We start from the raw sequence: 22,789 nt of genomic DNA, 5'->3' as shown, positions 1-22,789 counted from the left end.
TCAACACATGCAATTTTTCTCGTAAGTGATTTGAACTCGTGTGACTATTTATAAATATAGTTTTAACTTATTCTTGTTAAAAATAATTGAATAAATAGTTGAATTTTTACCGTTTATAAACATATTTGTAAGTTATTTATGTTTCTAAAAATAATTGTGAAAATAAATATTTATGGTATCATCTTAAATTTATTTATTCAATAGTGGTAAATATGTGTCTCATAAGTTTCTACCTATTATCATTAAAGTTTTATGATTAATATTTATCATTAAATTTTTATGAATACTATTTAACATTTTTTATCATGATAACAATTATAAAGTTAATTTGTAAAAATTCATACATATTTTAGTTATTTCATAAGTCTAAAATAATTACTAAATTTCAATTGATTTTATTTTATTTGATTACCATTTCTATAAAAATTTAAATAATTTTAAAATATATTTTATTTTAAATAAGGAACTAACTAATTATAAAATAATTTTTATTCTTATATTTTTAGAATGATAATTTGTAATTCAATAATAATGATTTCACTAAATAATTAAATTTCATAAAGTATAGGTTAAATGATAATTTGACATTATTGTAATTATCATTTAATTACCTAAAATATTTAAGGAAATAAAAAAATTGAATTTAAAGCTTAAAAAATTACATTCCCGTGTATGCATTTAAAACAACTTTTCATGTTAAAAATATTTTAACTAATTCATGCTAAAAAAATTGTATTAATTGAATTTATAAAATTATTTATTTTAGTAATTTATAAGTTTAAAAAAAAATTACAAATATCTCTTTTTTTTATTAACTTTTTCCTGAAAAACTAAATAATTAAAAAATATTTTATATTTCAAGTAAAAAATCTAACTTTTATTCAAAAAAATTTAATAATAAAAAACAAATTAGTAGTATTAAACACCTAAAAACAAAATTGAATTTCAAACTAAACAACTGGTGTCCCGTATCTTTATTAAAAAAAACTTTTTATCTTGTCAACCTTTTAACTTAATTTTCAAATTAATTGTAAAAATTAATTAAAAAAACTTTTTATCTCCGACCTTTCAATCTTTCAAATTAATTGCATTCAACAGTGAACTTTATACATGATCTCCCTTCAAATTAATTGCATTGAACAACGAAAAATTAAATTTCAATTGAAAAATTAAAAAGATATTTTAATAGCAATGAAAACAAAAAAATCAAATATATCCATAAAATCAGAAAAATAGATTATATTTTCATTTTCAGTTAAATGTAAAAGGAAACAAAATATTTGCAAAATCTCTCATTAAATGAAAGAAAAAAAACTGAACATCAAAATCTTCATCGCTCTTAAAATCGATTTAAATCCCTCGTATTTCTCAACAATTCAGAAAATCGAGAATTATTTGTTCCATCAACTTAAGATGGATTGATACACAGATTGATTAAATTTCAAAACATATAATGCAGTTCTAAGGATATAGAAGCAAACTATACATTTCTCTTTTAATTTCCTCAATCCCAACATCATTAACCAACTTTGTGCCATTCCACTTCGTGCCATTCCATGCGTTTAAAACATTTAATGGATATCCTCCTGCAATTATCCTCCTGCAATTTTGAAAAAGTAAATCAGTTTCACATAAAAAAAAACTATACATCCCAACAATATTCTCTAATCTTCTAATCTTCCTTATTGAGGGATCTACACGAATAGTGAACCTTCTTGTAAAGTTTCCTTATATATTGAAAGAGTTTGGTATTTTCTAGTTCACCTTCAATCAATGTATACAAAAATTGATCAAAAAAGTACATCCCAACAATATTCTCTAATCTTCTAATGTTCCTTATTATTGAGGGATCTACACGAATAGTGAACCTTCTTGTAAAGTTTCCTTATATATTGAAAGAGTTTGGTATTTTATAGTTCACCTTCAATCAATGTCTACAAAAATTGATAAAAAAAGTACATCCCAACAATATTCTCTAATCTTCTAATCTTCCTTATTATTGAGGGATCTACCTCTTGTAAAGTTTCCTTATATATTGAAAGAGTTTGGTATTTTCTAGTTCACCTTCAATCAATGTCTACAAAAATTGATCAAAAAAAGTCATCAACACATGGTATGATGAATTACAACCAAATAAAAAGATAGGCAAAAACACTAATAGAGGAGGGAATCAAATCCAAGCACAAACCTTCAATTTCAATTTTTTTACATCTTTGTTTAAAATCTTCCAATTCCTTTTGCATATGCTTCATTTTTTGCCTTCATTGGCTTCATTGGCTCGCATCTGACTGCAAAGTACAAGTAAGGTGGCTTTTTAATGCTAAATTCATATGTATAAGCAAATCAAAGAAATGTAAATAAAAAACTTTTAACCAACTACCAGTGTGTATTATTTCTTCATGTTTCTTCTACATTTTGAAGGCTTAGTCCCATTCCTCTTTCTCTTTATCGTACCCACACTTTGAGTATGAACCTTTTCATAAATCAAATAATTGCAAATCAATTTTTATTCTTTTAAGCTAATAAGAAAATAACACAAATGAAATCGATAAAAACCGAAGTTCACGATCGCATCCAGTTTAAATCAACCTTTTACTTCAGTAGATCCTGTTTCAAAGAAATTTTTTTAATTAAAAAACAATAAAACATTGAAAAGAGAAACACAATCAACAATAACTTGTATATTATTTTACTTTTTCTTGGCTTGAAATCAAATCCACAACCCACAAGCAGATCTCCATCTTCTTCTTCACTTGAAACCCACAAGCAGATTTCTAATTTCTTCTTCACTTGAAATCAAAATCACAACCCATAAACAAATCTACGTCTTATTCTTCGTGAACTGAAAAATCCACAACCCACAAAACCATTAAACTGATATCCATAAAAACATGGTCATGAAGCAATAAATCATTGGTTGGTTGAAGAAACATTTGCATGTTTTTGAAAGAAAAAAATATACAAACACAAAACCGAACAATACATTTTGTACCAACAAAAATAAGATTACCTGAATAATGATGAGAAGCAGTATGATAGGGAAAACGAAATCTAGAGGGGATTTGAGACCCTTTTCAAGCATATCATTTCTTCTATGGAGGAAACAGTCTGAACAAACAAAATCTGAGGAAAAAGGAAAATGATGGAGGAAAACGAAATCTTGAGGGATGAAGAGAGTGAATGAGGAAAAACAGAAAGAGGGAGAAGAAAAAGGGAGACGTGAGAAGTTGAAAGGTTAGTGTGGTAGGAAGTTGTGCCGTGTTGTTGCTTGGATGTTGTTGCATATGGCTGCTAGGGTTTATCATTCCAACACACATCCATAAATACAAAACAAATCACGCTAGAGTCTGTAATCATGATATTTTGTAATTCTCAATGCATGAAATGTGGAAAAAATAAAAAAAAAAAGCAAATTTAAATGTGGGAAAAAATAATCGAGCAGTATTGTTGTAGTGATGCCATGTCAGCAAATTCAAACTTAGAATCAACCATAATGCAGTATTTAACAAAAAGACTAAGCTGCCCTTAATTATTAGATTAGTTTAAGTTAAACATAGTTAAGGTATACGTGGAAATTCCAGGTACTTTAAATTTTATATATTGTTAATAGATTTGCTAACAGAGCGTAGAAGAAATTTATAATAGCTTCTAATTGCAACACAACCTCAGGAATTGGGAGCAGGATTCTTTAATTTTGCATTCTCTAACTTTGGTGACTTTAGGCAATTTTTTAAAGGAAAAAGTGAAGAAAAAAAATGGAGGAAAATATGATGAGAGAGAGTATCTAATAGGAGAGAGATAGAGGGAAAGTTAGAGGGAAGTTCTCTCCCTAAAGTTAGAGAATCTCAACCCAAAAATTGATAGATAAGAAACCTGTAAATAATGGAGTGAAAAAAAAATTATTTATGTAGTATCTAGGGTTAATGGAATGTCACGGAGGAGTTGAGATCCTCTCTATTTCTTCAAAGAAATGGAGAGTGCCATTATCAATGTTTGCATTGTATAAATATTAAAGTATATAAAATATATGTCACACTTATAAATAATATAAATGTATTATTCTCCAAAACTTTAGTAATGGCAATCTCCATTACTTTTGAGAAATGGAGAGAATCTCTACTCGTCACGGAGTCGGATATTGAATTCTTGTAACTCAAGGATTTGATGGACTTGATTTACTAAGTTTGTCCAGAGAACTTTGGGGAATTTTTTTTTTGAATAACAAGTTTTTTTAAAAAAATTTCAGAAATAACCATCTTTTCAAAAAAATTCCCCAAATGTCACATTTTTGCTTCCTGCACCACGTTGTCGCCAGGGGGGGGTGGCGACAACACTGAGCCCAATACGTCGTCGCCAGTGGGCCTGGCGCCTGCTTTCAAAATTTAGGTGTTGTCGCCACCCCCCCTGGCGACAACACCCCCCCTATTTTTTTTTCATTTTTTTTTTGTGATTTTTTTTCTTTAGCAATCTTTTATCATTTAATTTTTTATAGTATTTTTTTTTAACTACAATTTTTCCATAATTTTTTTATATTGTTTTTTTATCTATCTTTTTAAAATTATTTTTGGAAGTTGGTGGTGGATTCATTATTTTGAAAGTTGGACATTCGTTAAAAATAATTATATATTAAAATACAATAACGATACATTAACTTTTTCATTTTTTTTATGTTATTTTTTTCTTTAGCAATCTTTTATCATTTAATTTTTTATAGTATTTTTTTTAACTACAATTTTTCCATAATTTTTTTATATTGTTTTTTTTATCTATCTTTTTAAAATTATTTTTGGAAGATGGTGGTGGATTCATTATTTTGAAAGTTGGACATTCGTTAAAAATAATTATATATTAAAATACAATAACGATACATTAACGATACAAATACATTAAAATTAAAAACATTACAAAATACATTAACGATACAAATACATTAAAATTAAAAACATTACAAAATACATTAACGATACGTGGACCATGGTACGATCCACATTCAGGTTGTCTAATAGGTCGTGTAGAAGGGTCACGAGTTGGTAATGCCCCCTATTCCTGCGACGACGCCCCCCTCTATTTGGTTCGTCTTGTGCTTGAGTCGACGGCCCCTCAATGAAATCTGGGTCTTCAAAATCTGTGGGCCGTCCTTGACCTCTAGAATTCCCTCCATAGGATAGGCGGGTGCCCGCGGCGCTGTCAAAGCTTTGTCTAGGTGGGTTGAAATTTCTCCTAGTGGGTGCGGCCTGGAAGTTTTGGAAGTTGGAGGTGGATCCGGTTTGGTTAAAATACAATGGTTGTGGTGGTGTGTTGAGGTCAAATGGTTGGTTGGGGTACTGTGATGTTGGTTGGTCGAATGTGGTGTAGTGCGTGTATTCTTCTTCTATGCCCATGTCAGGGGTTATTGGTGGTGATCTTAAAGAGCTCCCTGTCGCACCCCAATTTTTGACCCGCATATTTCATTCATAGTTGGCTTGTCCCATTTTATTTCATGTATATTCATCATTTAAACATCGCATCGTTGCATATTCTGAAAAAATAGACTTTTGATAAAGTCGATAAAAATAGCATGCATTTTCACATCTTTGCATATTTTTATTCGAGTTATTTTATTCCATAGATTTTAGATCATTGTAGATTAATTTTTGTTATTATTTTATTTTAGGTTTTGATTTTTATTTAGGTTTTTTTATTAATCAGAGAGTATATAACAAAAAAAGGAGAGAGTTTTTATTAGTCTAGGCCCATTTAGTTAGAAGCCCATTTTACATGAAAAAATAGTACAGAAATTAAACAAAAAAAGGTCTTCACTTTCTTCATGCCTCGCCTCTGCTCCACTTGCTGCTACGCTTCCATAATAGTCCAAAGCCTGCTTCATAAGCCACAATTTTCACCAAAATAGCCATGCAATAACCTGCATACAAAAATGTATCACCAAAATGTTCAAATTTCATCCTAATTTCCCCCTAAAATCACCTTCATCTATCTATAAAACAGAGCCAAAACAAATCTGCAAAAGGGGGAGGAACCAAAAGAAAAAGCCACAAGGGGGCAGCCACGAAAGTTACACACAAAAACCTACCCTCAAATCTCTTTTTCACTCTAACAAAAGAAAATCCACTCTAAAACCTTTCAGCTCACCCTTTCCACAATCTCCAACCCTTAACCTGCTAACATACGCGGCCACAAACACAAAAACACTTCAAGTATCTCACATACAAAACCTACCCCAAAAATCTCTCTTCACTCTTAACCTGCAAAAGAAACCCACAAAAGTTCTGGAGAAAAAACTTAAACCAACAACACGCCTTCAAGAACACTCTGCCAAAATTCACCCTCACTCAAATACACCGAATCAGACAACAACAAATCATAACAGATGAAGATGAAGGCAAGGATTAGTGGACTCATAAACTTACTCGAAAATTGCCATTGAAGTTGAAGCTTGACAGATCTCCATCGTTCCTGACTCATACTTGTTTAGGTTATCATTTATCTTGCTTCAAATTTCTGGTTAATGCTTGTACTTTGTTGTAATCTATAACTGATCTGAACGAAATTATTGGGATATTGGGTTGCAAAGGGTTAAGGGCTTGTTGCTTGAACTCATTATTGATTGCTGTGTTGTTCTCGTTGATGAGAAATCACGAGAGAATAACGTGAGCGAGCGGGTGAGACCGAGACAGAGTTGCATCGAGAGAGAGTGGCGTTTTAATGTTGTTATTTGAATCTTCACCGCAAGAGCAAGAGAGAGCGAACGATTCGAGAGACGAGACGAGATCGAGAGAGGCTGAGAGTTCTCCTTGTTTTTGTTTGTTATCGTTGTTTCGCAGAGAAATACGAGAGAGGAGGGAGAGCTTTTTTTCGTTCTCAAAAAAGGAGGCTAGGTTTTCCTTTTCCTCTTTCAATCGAACCCTATCCATTGTGTTAGGTGGTTGGATCCGGGTCACACTGACCCGACCCGGTCCAGCCCATCTTTGTTTTTTTTTATTATTTACTTATCCTTTTTTTTGGTTAATGTTCTTTGGGCCAGCAAACCCCTATACGATCTTATACACCCCCATGGCCAATATACTTATATTTTACTATTTTCTTATTTAATATCTCTTTTCTTTTTTCTATATAAAAATAATGATAAGTAGTTTTTAGTTAAAAGTTAGATTTATTTTCATATAAAAAAATCACAAAAAATGTTTTCTTGTTTATTTTATTTACTAGACTTATTAAAAGGTTAAATATATATTCTTTATACGTATGTTTAGAATTTTATTCAATATATTTAAAAATGATTCAAAAAATAGCTTTTTTCTAATTGACTCGAGTTTTGAGTTTTAATGGATGAATCAAGGAGGGTTCGTACGTACTTGTGCAAGTTGTCCTAAAAGTATTTGGGTGATGGCCGTTAAGCTTTTATTTGAATACTTGGATTCCATTAAACGCTCCAAGAAACTCGATTTAATTCACCCTTTTTTACAAAAAAAAACACTTTCTTTTAATCAAATCATTTTATCTATAATGGAAAGAAGGGTTTGTACGTACTTGTACAAGTTGTTCTTTAAGCATTTAGGCGATGGCCGTTAAGCCTTTGTTTGGATGTTTAAACTCCATTAAAGACTTCTTAAAAATTGATTTAACTCACTCTTTTTTACAAAAACGCTTTTCTTTTAATCAAATAGAATTTAGTCTATAATGGATAATGAAGAAGGGTTTGTACGTACTTGTACAAGTTGTTCTTTAAGCAACTAGGCGATGGCCGTTAAGCCATTGTTTAAGTGCGTTGACTCCATCAAAGACTTCTAAAAACCCGATTTAGCAAATACTCTTTCAAGTGTTTTAAGCGATGGCCGTTAAGCTTTTGTTTAAATACTTGGATCCAACTAAAGATATTTCAACTGATCAAATCATCCTTTTTTTTTTCATCACTTACGAGGGGGTTGTACGTACTTGTACAATTTTCTCTTTCAAGCATTTAGGCGATGGCCGTTAAGCCTTTGTTTAAATGTTTGATTTCTCTTGACAAACAAACTTCAAATTTATTCACACCTTTTAATTTTAAAACCTTTTTTTTTCATAAGACGAGACACTTAGTCAAAATTCAAATGCAATTATACTTCCATATGTGAAGATCGAACGTTTTCCACTCGAATGCGATGATGGCCAAAATCTTGTTCTAATCTTGATTTAGTTATCCATTCTTGTAGTGAGGCAAACAATCTCTTATCCATATGCGCATAGTATTGTTTGAATGCGATCGAGTACCTCTCGCTAAAAATCAACAAACTTGGCGTTTTACCCCGAACTACGATTGCTCTGACTTTCCCATTGCACTAGGGAATACGTAGGCACAAGATACAAACGTCTTGGCGAGCACAATAATAAAAAATCTTATTTTGTTTCTTCCTTCTTTCCAACCTAATAAATAACACAAATAGATAATAAGCTAACAATTGATCACAAGATTAACTAAATGGGTCCCATCGAGTACGATGGAAGTGAGGGGTGCTAACACCTTCCCCTTGCTTAACCGACTCCCGAACCTAAAGTTGGTTGCGATGACCATCTTATCTTATTTTCTTTTTATTCGTGGGTTTTATCGATATTTTCCCTTTCCTTCTTGGAATAAATAAAGTTCGGTGGCGACTCTGTTGATATTTCGAGCGTGCGATAACGCTCGAGTCACCTTTTTACCGCTACACTCCCCGCATGGAATTCTTGGAAATGTGATCTGGAAGAGCTCCCTACATGGAATTCTTGATTTTGTGGTTGAGTTTGGGATGGAAAAAACTGGTGGTATTATTGGGAATGTTGTTGGTAAAAAGGTGTTTGTGGTTGGATTGGTTGTTGGTGGTAACTTTGTTGTTGTTGTTGGTGTTGTCGTGGGTAATGCTGTTGTTGGTAATTTGGTGGTGGTTGTTGTTGTTGTTGGTAATTTGGTGGTGGTTGTTGTTGTCCTCCAAAATATGGAGGTTGTGCTCGCGGGTCAGCTAAATAGAAAGGGGCAGACACAATCATTTCAGGATTTGTGACCGATCTGTACCAGTTGACATATTCAACAGTTGGCTTCATTTCTCCCGGCGCCACAGGAAATTCTAGAACAGTTTTGGAACGACGAGCCCATATTTTACGCTGATCTATAGCAAACGTCTTGTAATTTTCTACGTACCACTGTTCGCTAACCTTCGCCAGATGCCAACGTCCCAAACAGTCAGGCTCAGGTGGGTCAGGGATACCTTGATGCATGCCGAATTGGAGCTTCACACGGTCACTTTGGTGCATCTCCACAGTGGTGAACCGTATGATGGGTGATTTTGCTGTCCAAATAGCCGCCTCGTTAAGGTCGGGTACGTGGTCCAATTCCAAGTAAGGTCGCCAAATAAACTGCAAAGCAAATAATATTAATTTCAAAATATAGAAGATAGTTAATTTTAAAAATATATTTAGAAAATGGACATTTTTAGTGGTATTACATCTTGGGGTCCAAGTCGATCTAATAGTTGGCGGTAGAAAATGATTTTGGATACAGGCGTATTAGTGTAATCCAACCCGATTGTATTAAACCTAAACACATTAAAAGATAAAAATCAATATAGTTACAAATAATAATAGAATAAAATGCACTAATTAAAATAAGATCCAAAAGTTACCTTGAAGCGTAAGGGAAGGCGTAACTGTTTGGATTTGCAGGGGCCAATACCGGCATTCTCCACCATGCCCATGCTTGTAGCAAGAATGCACATCCACTAAATGTACAACTATTCTTTTTTGCACATTTGCACAAGGAACTATAGAGGTATGCCAACACAGCCGAACCCCAACTATATGTCTTTATTGCATCAATGTCCCCAAGTAAACACAAGTACATAAAATTAACACTATTTCCCGTGCCTTCAGGAAATAGAAACCTACCAAATAACAACATAATATACATCCTAGTTTTCTGTAGTTTACTTTCTTCGTCAGAAAACTCATTCAATTGAAGGCCATCATAAGCTAGTTGAAGGCCAGCAAGCTTTATACCTTGGCCCCTACCCCTTTGTCGCCCCTCACCCTCTATTAAATCCACACCCAACAATTCGACGCATAGAGCGTTTGGTTGTTGGACATTTCCATACACTGCCTTTTCATTTGTTTTGAGACCCAATAACATGTACACGTCCTCTAGAGTGACGGTACATTCACCCATTGGAAGGTGAAAAGTATGAGTCTCAGGCCTCCAACGCTCATACAATGCTAATATAAACTTCATATCAACTGAGGTATGTGTTAAGTTCATTACCTCACCAAATCCCGCACGTTTAACGTAGTCCACAATCAAAGGGTCAGGAGCATTCATCTTACCAGCACGGGTCCTAAATCTCGTGATATCCTATAAAAAAAACTACCCATAAGTATTTGAAATTAGTAAATTTAAGTAAAAAAAATTAAGTGTTTGCTCAAACTTACATAATCGGCAATGTTTGCAATGGTTCCTCGATGCTCTTGACCCATAGTTAGGAGAGACATGTTTGTTGATGATGAAACACAAAGTTGTTCTGATGATAAGTTGCTCTGATGAAAGTATAAGAGGTGATGAAGAAAATGAACAAGTTTGGGAACATATTTATAGCCAAAATGCATAGGTGAGGACGAGATTCCCTGCAGTGTCTTGTCTTGTCATGTCTGTGGTGGGGACGAGATTCCCTGCACTATCTTGTCTTGTCATGTCTGTGGTGGGGACGAGATTCCCTGCAGTGTCTTGTCTTGTCATGTCTGTGGTGGGGACGAGATTCCCTGCAGTGTCTTGTCTTGTCATGTCTGTGGTGGGGACGAGATTCCCTGCATTGTCTTATCTTGTCATGTCTGTGGTGGGGACGAGATTGCTATAGAGGCATGCATTCTTGTCATGCTAAATTATGTTAAATTATTGCATGCACTGATTTATCATAATTTTTATTTTTTATTTAGATGTTTTTATTTTTATTTTAATTCATTTAAAACATATACTTATAATATATATTTGTATTTATATTAAATTAGCGCAGATATATATATTATGGAAAACATTAATTCATTCATTAATTAAAAAGGTACATTGACAATAACCAACACAGAAACTAAAACATCTAAGAAATTACTACGGTTAAAACAATGTCATTGGGTCCATGCATCATTTGAAAGCACTCAATGTCGTATTCCACGTTATCCCAGAAACTTGTCACTGCTCCAGTCACAGGATCGGCCCTTGTTTTAAGCCTCTTGATGCTTCTTATCTGTTCGCCGGATTCGTACTCCCCCTCTAAAAAAGTCAGGAGAGTCCTCTTGAGTTGCTCGACGGAAGTGATATTCCAAAACATAACCGGCATGAGAGGTTTGACAGCAGAGTATATGACATGTCCGGTCCTTCTGCGATACTCTGGTTCCGGTTCAATACCCCATGTTGATCTCCGGGGCGGGGGCTCTGTTGTCCGGTGACATCCATCTGGCCTAATGGTTGTCCGGCGAGGCATGGTTGTGTTTGTGTGATTGTTTGGTATTTGGAGTTTGTGTATCTGTGTGTAAACTCAACAATAGGAGCCCCTAATTTATAATAGTAGTGGGTAGAAAAAAATAATGATGTTGCGTACTGTTTACAAGCACGCCTAACATGTATGATAAATGCAGACACACTGATAAAGAGTGGCAGTATGGGCCATGAAGACAATTTCATTACATGACAAAGACATAACTAGTTGATTTAATACATGATAATACAAATACATTACCAATAGAAATACAAAGACATAACATGTATGGGCCATGAAGACTGACTTGATGGGACTAGACGAAAGCATGCGTATTTGACTGTCCAAAATAAAGAGTGGCAGTATGGGCCATGAAGACAATTTCATTACGTGACAAAGACATAACTAGTTGATTTAATACAGGATAATACAAATACATTACCAATAGAAATACAAATACAAATACAAATACAAATAATCCATGAAAATATAGTCTTGTCATAATTGAATCTTGTGCAGAATTATTGCTTCATTTCTTGCATGCATTAGCCTTGTGTAAGAGGTGGGGACAAGATTCTTTTGTGACATGCATTAGTCTTGTCATATTTGAATCTTGTGCAGAATTATTGCTTTATTTCTTGCATGCATTAGCCTTGTGTAAGAGGTGGGGACGAGATTCTTTTGTGACATGCATTAGTCTTGTCATATTTGAATCTTGTGCAGAATTATTGCTTCATTTCTTGCATGCTTGTTGCATGTATTCTTGTGTAAGAGGTGGTGCATGATATATATGAACTACTTCACATATTATTTTTTACAACACAATTCTCCCAAACATTTCTTCTTTTTACAACACAATTCTCACATTTCTTCTTTCACAAACACATATCAAAATTATGGCATCCACCTCGCAATACAAAGTTCGTGTTCATATGAACGGTGAGACATACCACTGCGACACAAACGGTTTTCTATCTAGAAACACAAACTCAACACGTTTTGCTCTAAATAGACAATCGGATTTCTCTTATCTAAAAAGGAAAATCGAATCCAAAATAAGAGAACCAGTCTCTCAAATATTTTACCGACAACCCCTTGTTCAACCTAACAACTCAGTCAAGTTTTATCAATCACAGATAACAACTGACGTAGAGGTTCAAAACATGTTCCTCACCCATGAGTATTTTGGTTATGATTATCTGGAACTGTACATAGTGGTTGAACAAAATGCTCCTTCGCAAAATATTCAGTCACAGGTTATTGATCCTGTTGTTGATGACGAACAACAGCCCGAACATGTCATTGACGAAGAAACTGAAATAGAAGATGTTGTTGATGAGTTGGTGAATCGTGATTCCGAAGATGAAGGTGACGAACAAGTTCCATTGCCGGATCCAGTACCGGATACACATGCATATTCACCTCCGGCACATTTCACAACGCTTAATTTAGGAGAGGACGAGCCATCGTCCGATATGTTCTACAATCCATATATGAGGTCAGGCGAGGAGTTAAAAGAGGGTGACACGTTTCGTTCGAAGGATGATTGTATGTTGGCTATAAAAAATTGGCACTTAGCAAATTGTGTTGATTTTAAAGCCGATCGCTCAAATCCAGATAGAGTTACTATTGCGTGCAAAAACCCGGAGTGTGGATACATGCTGAAGGCATCATTCAGAAAGAAATTTAATGCGTGGGTGATACGTTCGATATCTCAAGCCCACACCTGCGTCACCACTAACATGGCGCAAGATCATCGAAAACTCAGTCATGACATGATATGTCATACCATCATTCCTCTGGTCGAAACTGACCCATCACTGAAGGTGAAGACAATTATTTCTCATTGCGTTTCTGTGTTCAAATACAGACCTTCGTACAGAAAGGCTTGGTTGGCGAAATAGAAAGCAATTGAAAAAGTCTACGGCAACTGGGAGGAATCATACCAACAACTTCCTCGCTACCTGGCTGCACTGCAATTGTATTCACCTGGGACTGTTAGTATATTGGAGACACTTCCGGCACAGTCCCAGGACGGAACCCCTCTCGAAGGTAATGGAATCTTCCATAGACTATTCTGGGCGTTTCGACCATGCATCGTCGGTTTTGGTTTTTGCAAGCCGATTATTCAAATTGATGGAACCTGGCTGTATGGGAAATACAAGGGAACTTTGCTGATGGCGGTCGCGCAGGATGGAAACAGCAACATTTTTCCAATAGCCTTTGCTCTGGTAGAAGGAGAAACAACTGCTGCTTGGAGCTTCTTTCTGAAGAATCTTCGAGCTAGACTTGCTCCACAACCTAATCTTTGTTTGATTTCGGACAGGCACGCTTCTATTGACAGCGCATACAACAATCCGACAAATGGTTGGCACAACCCTCCGTCTAAGCATGTCTACTGTATTAGGCATATAGCACAAAATTTTATGAGAGAGATCAAGGATAAATTTTTGAAGAACCACTTGGTGAACGCGGGGTATGCCTTAAACCAACCTTGATTTCAATACTACCGCCGAGAAATAGCGTTGACAAATCCAGATGCAGGGAGGTGGATTGACAGCATTGACAGAGCGAGATGGACTAGGTCATACGACGATGGGGCTAGGTGGGGTCACATGACTACAAATCTTGTGGAATCAATGAACGGGGTTTTCAAAGGCATTCGAAACCTACCTGTAACTGCCTTGGTTAGTGCTACGTATTTTCGGATGGCAACTCTGTTCGCCACAAGAGGTAAGCGGTGGAATTCAGTGTTACAAACACAACAGGTCTACAGCGATGTGTGTATGAAATATATACAACAAGAATCTGCCAAGGGTAACACTCACCGAGTGACCGAGTTCGACCGTCATGGCCACACCTTCAGTGTAAAGGAAACAATTGACCACAACCAGGGACTTCCACGACAACAGTATCGCGTCAATATCCCAGATCGTTGGTGCGACTGTGGCCAATTTCAAGCATATCGCATGCCTTGCTCCCATGTCCTTGCAGCATGTTCACATACTCACTTTGATGCATTATCTTTGGTATCAGAAATTTACAAGGTATCAACGTTGCTCAACGTATACGACAATTACTTTCCGGTGGTATTGCCATGAAGACTGACTTGATGGGACTAGACGAAAGCATGCGTATTTGACTGTCCAAAATAAAGAGTGGCAGTATGGGCCATGAAGACAATTTCATTACGTGACAAAGACATAACTAGTTGATTTAATACAGGATAATACAAATACATTACCAATAGAAATACAAATACAAATACAAATACAAATAATCCATGAAAATATAGTCTTGTCATAATTGAATCTTGTGCAGAATTATTGCTTCATTTCTTGCATGCATTAGCCTTGTGTAAGAGGTGGGGACAAGATTCTTTTGTGACATGCATTAGTCTTGTCATATTTGAATCTTGTGCAGAATTATTGCTTCATTTCTTGCATGCATTAGCCTTGTGTAAGAGGTGGGGACGAGATTCTTTTGTGACATGCATTAGTCTTGTCATATTTGAATCTTGTGCAGAATTATTGCTTCATTTCTTGCATGCTTGTTGCATGTATTCTTGTGTAAGAGGTGGTGCATGATATATATGAACTACTTCACATATTATTTTTTACAACACAATTCTCCCAAACATTTCTTCTTTTTACAACACAATTCTCACATTTCTTCTTTCACAAACACATATCAAAATTATGGCATCCACCTCGCAATACAAAGTTCGTGTTCATATGAACGGTGAGACATACCACTGCGACACAAACGGTTTTCTATCTAGAAACACAAACTCAACACGTTTTGCTCTAAATAGACAATCGGATTTCTCTTATCTAAAAAGGAAAATCGAATCCAAAATAAGAGAACCAGTCTCTCAAATATTTTACCGACAACCCCTTGTTCAACCTAACAACTCAGTCAAGTTTTATCAATCACAGATAACAACTGACGTAGAGGTTCAAAACATGTTCCTCACCCATGAGTATTTTGGTTATGATTATCTGGAACTGTACATAGTGGTTGAACAAAATGCTCCTTCGCAAAATATTCAGTCACAGGTTATTGATCCTGTTGTTGATGACGAACAACAGCCCGAACATGTCATTGACGAAGAAACTGAAATAGAAGATGTTGTTGATGAGTTGGTGAATCGTGATTCCGAAGATGAAGGTGACGAACAAGTTCCATTGCCGGATCCAGTACCGGATACACATGCATATTCACCTCCGGCACATTTCACAACGCTTAATTTAGGAGAGGACGAGCCATCGTCCGATATGTTCTACAATCCATATATGAGGTCAGGCGAGGAGTTAAAAGAGGGTGACACGTTTCGTTCGAAGGATGATTGTATGTTGGCTATAAAAAATTGGCACTTAGCAAATTGTGTTGATTTTAAAGCCGATCGCTCAAATCCAGATAGAGTTACTATTGCGTGCAAAAACCCGGAGTGTGGATACATGCTGAAGGCATCATTCAGAAAGAAATTTAATGCGTGGGTGATACGTTCGATATCTCAAGCCCACACCTGCGTCACCACTAACATGGCGCAAGATCATCGAAAACTCAGTCATGACATGATATGTCATACCATCATTCCTCTGGTCGAAACTGACCCATCACTGAAGGTGAAGACAATTATTTCTCATTGCGTTTCTGTGTTCAAATACAGACCTTCGTACAGAAAGGCTTGGTTGGCGAAACAGAAAGCAATTGAAAAAGTCTACGGCAACTGGGAGGAATCATACCAACAACTTCCTCGCTACCTGGCTGCACTGCAATTGTATTCACCTGGGACTGTTAGTATATTGGAGACACTGCCGGCACAGTCCCAGGACGGAACCCCTCTCGAAGGTAATGGAATCTTCCATAGACTATTCTGGGCGTTTCGACCATGCATCGTCGGTTTTGGTTTTTGCAAGCCGATTATTCAAATTGATGGAACCTGGCTGTATGGGAAATACAAGGGAACTTTGCTGATGGCGGTCGCGCAGGATGGAAACAGCAACATTTTTCCAATAGCCTTTGCTCTGGTAGAAGGAGAAACAACTGCTGCTTGGAGCTTCTTTCTGAAGAATCTCCGAGCTAGACTTGCTCCACAACCTAATCTTTGTTTGATTTCGGACAGGCACGCTTCTATTGACAACGCATACAACAATCCGACAAATGGTTGGCACAACCCTCCGTCTAAGCATGTCTACTGTATTAGGCATATAGCACAAAATTTTATGAGAGAGATCAAGGATAAATTTTTGAAGAACCACTTGGTGAACGCGGGGTATGCCTTAAACCAACCTTGATTTCAATACTACCGCCGAGAAATAGCGTTGACAAATCCAGATGCAGGGAGGTGGATTGACAGCATTGACAGAGCGAGATGGACTAGGTCATACGACGATGGGGCTAGGTGGGGTCACATGACTACAAATCTTGTGGAATCAATGAACGGGGTTTTCAAAGGCATTCGAAACCTACCTGTAACTGCCTTGGTTAGTGCTACGTATTTTCGGATGGCAACTCTGTTCGCCACAAGAGGTAAGCGGTGGAATTCAGTGTTACAAACACAACAGGTCTACAGCGATGTGTGTATGAAATATATACAACAAGAATCTGCCAAGGGTAACACTCACCGAGTGACCGAGTTCGACCGTCATGGCCACACCTTCAGTGTAAAGGAAACAATTGACCACAACCAGGGACTTCCACGACAACAGTATCGCGTCAATATCCCAGATCGTTGGTGCGACTGTGGCCAATTTCAAGCATATCGCATGCCTTGCTCCCATGTCCTTGCAGCATGTTCACATACTCACTTTGATGCATTATCTTTGGTATCAGAAATTTACAAGGTATCAACGTTGCTCAACGTATACGACAATTACTTTCCGGTGGTAGCAATGGAAGCATATTGGCCTGTGTACGAGGGGGAAACAGTTTGGCATAACGATTTAATGCGTCGGAATAAAAGCGGTCGACCAAACAACAGGCGTATTAGAACCGAGATGGACGTAACTGAAAAAATGCAGAGGAAGTGTAGTATATGTCGTGAGGTAGGACATAATAGGACCAAATGTCCCAATCGTGGATCTAGCTCCACAACATAGTTTTTAGTTTCGATGATATTTGTAATTTACTTTTTCAATGAAATGAACTTTTTTTCATAAATTTTATGGTTACAACACAACAAACATTACCAAAAAAATAATGGATTCAGGAGACATATTGAAAGAAATTACCAAATATTACCATGGAAAAAATATTTGGAACCAATAATATTTACAAACATTTAAGAGAAAATATTACCGAAAACATTAATGTTGAAAGAAAAAAATTACCGAAAAAAAATTACCATGAAAAAAAAAATTACCGAAAAAATTATATAAAAAAATAATGTTGAAAGAATATTTGAAAAATATAATATAAAAAAATTTAAGAGAAAATATGTTAAAGAAAAAAAATCACAAAAAAAAAATGAAAAAAAAAAAATAGGGGGGGTGTTGTCGCCAGGGGGGGTGGCGACAACACCTAAATTTTGAAAGCAGGCGCCAGGCCCACTGGCGACGACGTATTGGGCTCAGTGTTGTCGCCACCCCCCTGGCGACAACGTGGTGCAGGAAGCAAAAATGTGACATTTGGGGAATTTTTTTGAAAAGATGGTTATTTCTGAAATTTTTTTTAAAAAACTTGTTATTCAAAAAAAAAATTCAACTTTGGGACCTAAGTTTGTCCAGAGAATTTTATTTTGGGAAGTACCATGGAATTATTTTGGAACATAGAAGAGAAATAGCACGGCTAATGAAGTGCAGTTGCAATTTTTCTACGTTTAAAAAGTAGATGGGATTTTCCAAGAAAAATATAAAATTTCAAAGGATTTACAAATCACTTGGATATTTGGAGTGCAATAAATAGAGAGAAATAAAATAAAATAGGGTTTTATTGTTAAATAATGATTAGGGTTTGTATTGGAAAATAAAAATATTTACAAAAGATATTAAATAAATGAATTAATTATTTTCAGATTTTCTAATAATTAATTAAAGAAAATTACAATTAAAGGCATAAATTAAGGCTGTTAAAGTGATTTAATTAGGTTAATGAGATAATTATGATGGTATATTATTTTCTTATATTAATAACAAAAAATTTTCATAAACAAATATATTTAAGTTTTTAATTTTCGTTTAATAAATTAACTGATAAGTTTTTAGTCTATATAAATTTCTTAAAATTTTGTTTTCAGTTTTTACAAAATATTTTTATAAAATTTTGATTTCTAATTATTTTTCATTAGAGTTTAGAGTTATTCTGTTCAATTTTACTGCATTATTTTCTTCTTGAAAAAATTACAAAATTTATTCAAAAAAATTAAAAATGATGACAAAAAATCAATATAAAACCAAAATTTTCAAAAAAAACCAAAAAAAGAAGTCGAGAGACACTGCGACGCGCCTGTGTGTTTTGTGACGGCGATATTCGTAAATCAATGTGGTCGTACCCGCCGACGGCGAGGCAATTAGCCGTAACTGGCGGCATGTTTGTCGTCGGTGCTTCGTTGTTCGGCGCCGGAGCTTACCTTTCGTACGTTAACGTTGCTCCTCAGCAGGCTCGCGTGAAAGAACGCAGTGAAGTGATGAGGAATTATCTCAGGAAGCGCCTCGGGGATTGATGCATCGGTTAGATTTTCTCTCACATTTCCTTTGGTTTTTATTTTATTAATCAAGTTCTCAGTTGTGAAAGAAAAATTTTGATTAAATTTGAGGGAGAGAATGCACACATGCTGTTTGTGATTTTGTAGGTATTTTATGGAGTCACTCAAATTTCAGATAAAATATGCAATTTTATTGTAATTTTTATGTTAATTTTAGTTCCACATAAGGTTTTAAATAACGTTAAATTTTGCAGTCGCGTAAAGGCTTTTGCCATTTCAATCGGTATAGGTATTGGCACACTGATTGTGGTCGTTGCAGTGTGAATTAACCACAATTTATTCTTTAAATAAAATTTGTGAATTGGAACGTTCCGATACCATTTTGTCGCGGTCGTTGCTAACAAACAGTTTTTTAAAATTTAAAACCTTACCGACACTGTTTCATAGAAGAAGTGAGTTTTGATGGATTTTGTTGGTTAATGCAGGTCAAAAGGGCAGTAGATGGAAGTGGATTGTGATGATTTGTGAATAATTGAAATGGGGTTTTGAGAACCTAATTGAAGGGAATAGAGGTTTGTGTACTCGTAGATATGAATTAGGCTCACTCTTCAGTGAAGGAGTGTTCTATTTTGTCTCTGGAATTTGTTTTAGTTAACTTTAGGATCTGTCTAGTTGATATGTAATGTAACCACTAAACCTCAAGGATTGGTCGGGGGTTAGCCTGTTGGTGAAAGTTTGAGACTTAAGAGTGTGTTTTTCTTAAGGTCCTCCTAGGTGCTAACAATTTCTGTATTGGATCAGTTCATCTAGAGTTTTATACTGACTTTAAATAAGTCTCCGTAAGTGGATGGTAGGATTGGTCTCTCTCGGATTAGTCGGTCTTAGGCCGCGAGATTTCAAAAAAAAAAATGTAAATGGTTTAAAAGTATTATGAGTATTTATTAGTTTAAACTTTAAATAAGATGAGAAAGCTTGCTGACCCTCCTATAGTTTATGGAATTTGGATTGCCTGGCATCGGCAATCTCTGCATTCACGTAGTTGGCATTTCAGTGGCGTTAGATTGAAATTGTCTGGTTCAAATTTCAATGCAATTTTGATTTAAAAAAAAATAAAAAAATCAAGCTTGAAATCAGGATCATCTGGTCTCGTCTTGAATCTATCGGCCTCCAATATGTGGAATATGTTAATGTGGAGATTACCAACTACAGGCAACCTGAATTTATGATGCTGTGTATAAACTCCCAAAGAGAGCCTTAGTCTATAACTGAAAACTTTGGCTCTCACGGTGAAAAGTCACGAACGTTGAGCTGAAGCCTACACCATCAGCATTTCAAACTTACGGTGAAAAGAACATTGGACATGCGGTAGTAATGTTTCACCTCGTTACCAAACATAGCATAGTCTCTGGAAGCTGGAGCCTTTGAATGTGTATGTGTGGAATAATTTTTCAAATTTGATAGGATTGTCTGTTACGATTCTGCAACTCATTATCTTTTAACCTCTACCTAATCTTAGCTTAAATCTTGATTTTGACAGCATTGGTTTAAACATCTCTTCTTTAACTATTTGTTCATCCTCACTACGTAGCTCGTGGGAGAAAAACATATTTTTGGTTACCTTCAACATATATTACAGGAAAAAAGACACTAGCTTGATTTTAACAATATTTTGATCTCCTTCAAGATTACCATACATAAATATTGTCAAATGAAATAGGCAGATACTGCGGCAAGGCATGTTTAGCAGTATGTGAGATATGAACACAATAAGAGAAGTGTATAGTTAAAATCTGCATATGATGTTGGCCATCTAGTTTGCTTGAGTTTGACTGCCCTGAGTTTAGCAGATATAAAAGAACATCTAGTTTGCTTGACTTTCTTGCGCTTGCACTTCCTTATATTCGTACCCTCTTGTGTCTGGTTCTCAGCTAACCTTGAGTTTATATTTATGAAACACAGACACAGACACTAAATACGACACAAATACTGATATGCTGACACTGATACATGTGTCGGTGTCAGACACTGTCACATGTTGGACACCGAACACATCTTTATTCTGAGATGTCCGTGCTACTAATTGCAAACTTGTTATAAAGACAAACTTTCACAATGTAGCTAATAACATTTGAATTCAGTTAATTTCCTTTTATGCCTTTTGTATTTTTCTCTCTTGTGTGCTAGCTTGTAGATAAACTAAGCAAACAATGGGTCAGTTTCTGCATCCCTTAGATTGGTACCACTACTAGTGTCAATGTCATGCACTCTTCTCTTTTTCTTTTTCCTTCAGCAATTGTTAAGTGTCAGCATACTGGTCCAATACCAGTTCAATTCTCATCAAATTCACTATTATTGCAACATTATTCCTCCTCTGTCATCAACAACTTCTTCATCAGTTGCTTTGTTGTCGTCATTACTTCCCTCCTTATCTAGAATTAACTATTTCTATCAGTAAGTTGTTGGTTGCACATAAACTTTGATGACTTTAAAGCCTCTGCCATCTTCAATACAAATTTAAACATCAATGCACTATTGAGTAGTTTCAATGCACGAGCAAGTGATATAGAAATTCAGTACCACATGCATTTGAAGCCTCCAACACTTGCAACCAAATTTGCTATATCTTAAGATTTTGTTTAGCAAGAAAGTGCATGGGAAGATTTTGAAAAATAAGGGAAAGAATGAACTAAAAAGAATGTATGTTTTTTGGTCCAGTAGTCTTATGGTTGGAATTTATTTTCCCTCTTAAAGGTAAATAAATAGGAAGTTGCATATTTGAATCCACACTCCTATAACCATGGTTGGAATTTATTTTCCCTCTTAAAGGTAAATAAATAGGAAGTTGCATATTTGAATCCACACTCCTATAACCAGATGCCTTCTATTTTGAGAAAATGTAATTTTAAGAATGGATGACTTTGAGAAATTTATTTTTAGATAAATTCTTAGATACTTTGAATGGATGACTTTGAGAATTTTTTTTATAGATAAATTAATAGATACTTTGAGTTTTGCTGAGTACTCTAAGTTAAATTAATTTAAAATTTGATTAATTTATTTATAATTTAATATAATTACAAATATATGAATTGATATAGAATGATTGGGTGATCCATAGATATTCAACTAAATTCTAAAGTATCATTGAGTTCATTTTATTATTTATAAATATAAAATTTCATTAATATAAAGAATTAAAAAAAAATTAAAATAGGATTTTGATAAAATATTTAAATTCAATCTATACAATTATAATTCTCTAAATATTAAAATATATTAATTATCAATATATATATATATATATATATATATATATATATATATATATATATATATATATATATATATATATATATATATATATATATATATATATATATATATATATATATATATATATATATATGAGGAGGGATCAAATTACACCCGAAGAGTTACACCACGAGTTACACTCGTTCAGTAACTACATCTCGAATTAATATTTTTTAAATTCAACCGTTGGATTGAAACATAATATCATATAGATCATACCTATAAAGTTTGAGCTTAATCTATAATGATTTACTATGTCATTGAATCACATCAAAATTAACGTTATATGAAAGCTCATTTTAACGTTAATCTTTGGATATCTTGATGATATAGTAAATCATTATAGATTAAGCTCAAACTT

The 22,789-nt window shown here is 34.8% G+C and overlaps 1 protein-coding gene and 2 long non-coding RNA genes across 3 annotated transcripts; 1 reads left to right on the top strand and 2 right to left on the bottom strand.

Moving 5' to 3' along the window:
• Nucleotides 1-2,244: 2,244 nt before the first annotated feature.
• On the bottom strand, nucleotides 2,245-2,817 carry LOC131620889 (uncharacterized). Its single transcript, XR_009289341.1, has 3 exons — nucleotides 2,694-2,817; nucleotides 2,381-2,607; nucleotides 2,245-2,288 (listed from the first exon to the last, which is right to left on the bottom strand). It is a non-coding gene; the product is annotated as an uncharacterized LOC131620889 (long non-coding RNA).
• A 2,879-nt stretch (nucleotides 2,818-5,696) lies between these two features.
• Nucleotides 5,697-6,861, bottom strand: LOC131620883 (uncharacterized). Its single transcript, XR_009289340.1, has 2 exons — nucleotides 6,408-6,861; nucleotides 5,697-5,902 (listed from the first exon to the last, which is right to left on the bottom strand). It is a non-coding gene; the product is annotated as an uncharacterized LOC131620883 (long non-coding RNA).
• Nucleotides 6,862-18,891: 12,030 nt separating this feature from the next.
• LOC131620874 (uncharacterized) lies at nucleotides 18,892-21,863 on the top strand. Its single transcript, XM_058892056.1, has 2 exons — nucleotides 18,892-19,141; nucleotides 19,602-21,863. The coding sequence occupies exon 1, from the start codon at nucleotides 18,952-18,954 to the stop codon at nucleotides 19,132-19,134; it is 183 nt and encodes a 60-aa protein (XP_058748039.1). The 5' UTR covers nucleotides 18,892-18,951; the 3' UTR covers nucleotides 19,135-19,141; nucleotides 19,602-21,863.
• The last annotated feature ends 926 nt before the right edge of the window (nucleotides 21,864-22,789 follow it).

Source organism: Vicia villosa, linkage group LG1 (assembly GCF_029867415.1).
Source record: "Vicia villosa cultivar HV-30 ecotype Madison, WI linkage group LG1, Vvil1.0, whole genome shotgun sequence".
Lineage (NCBI taxonomy): Eukaryota > Viridiplantae > Streptophyta > Magnoliopsida > Fabales > Fabaceae > Vicia > Vicia villosa.
This window is presented reverse-complemented; position numbering and strand designations above follow the sequence as displayed.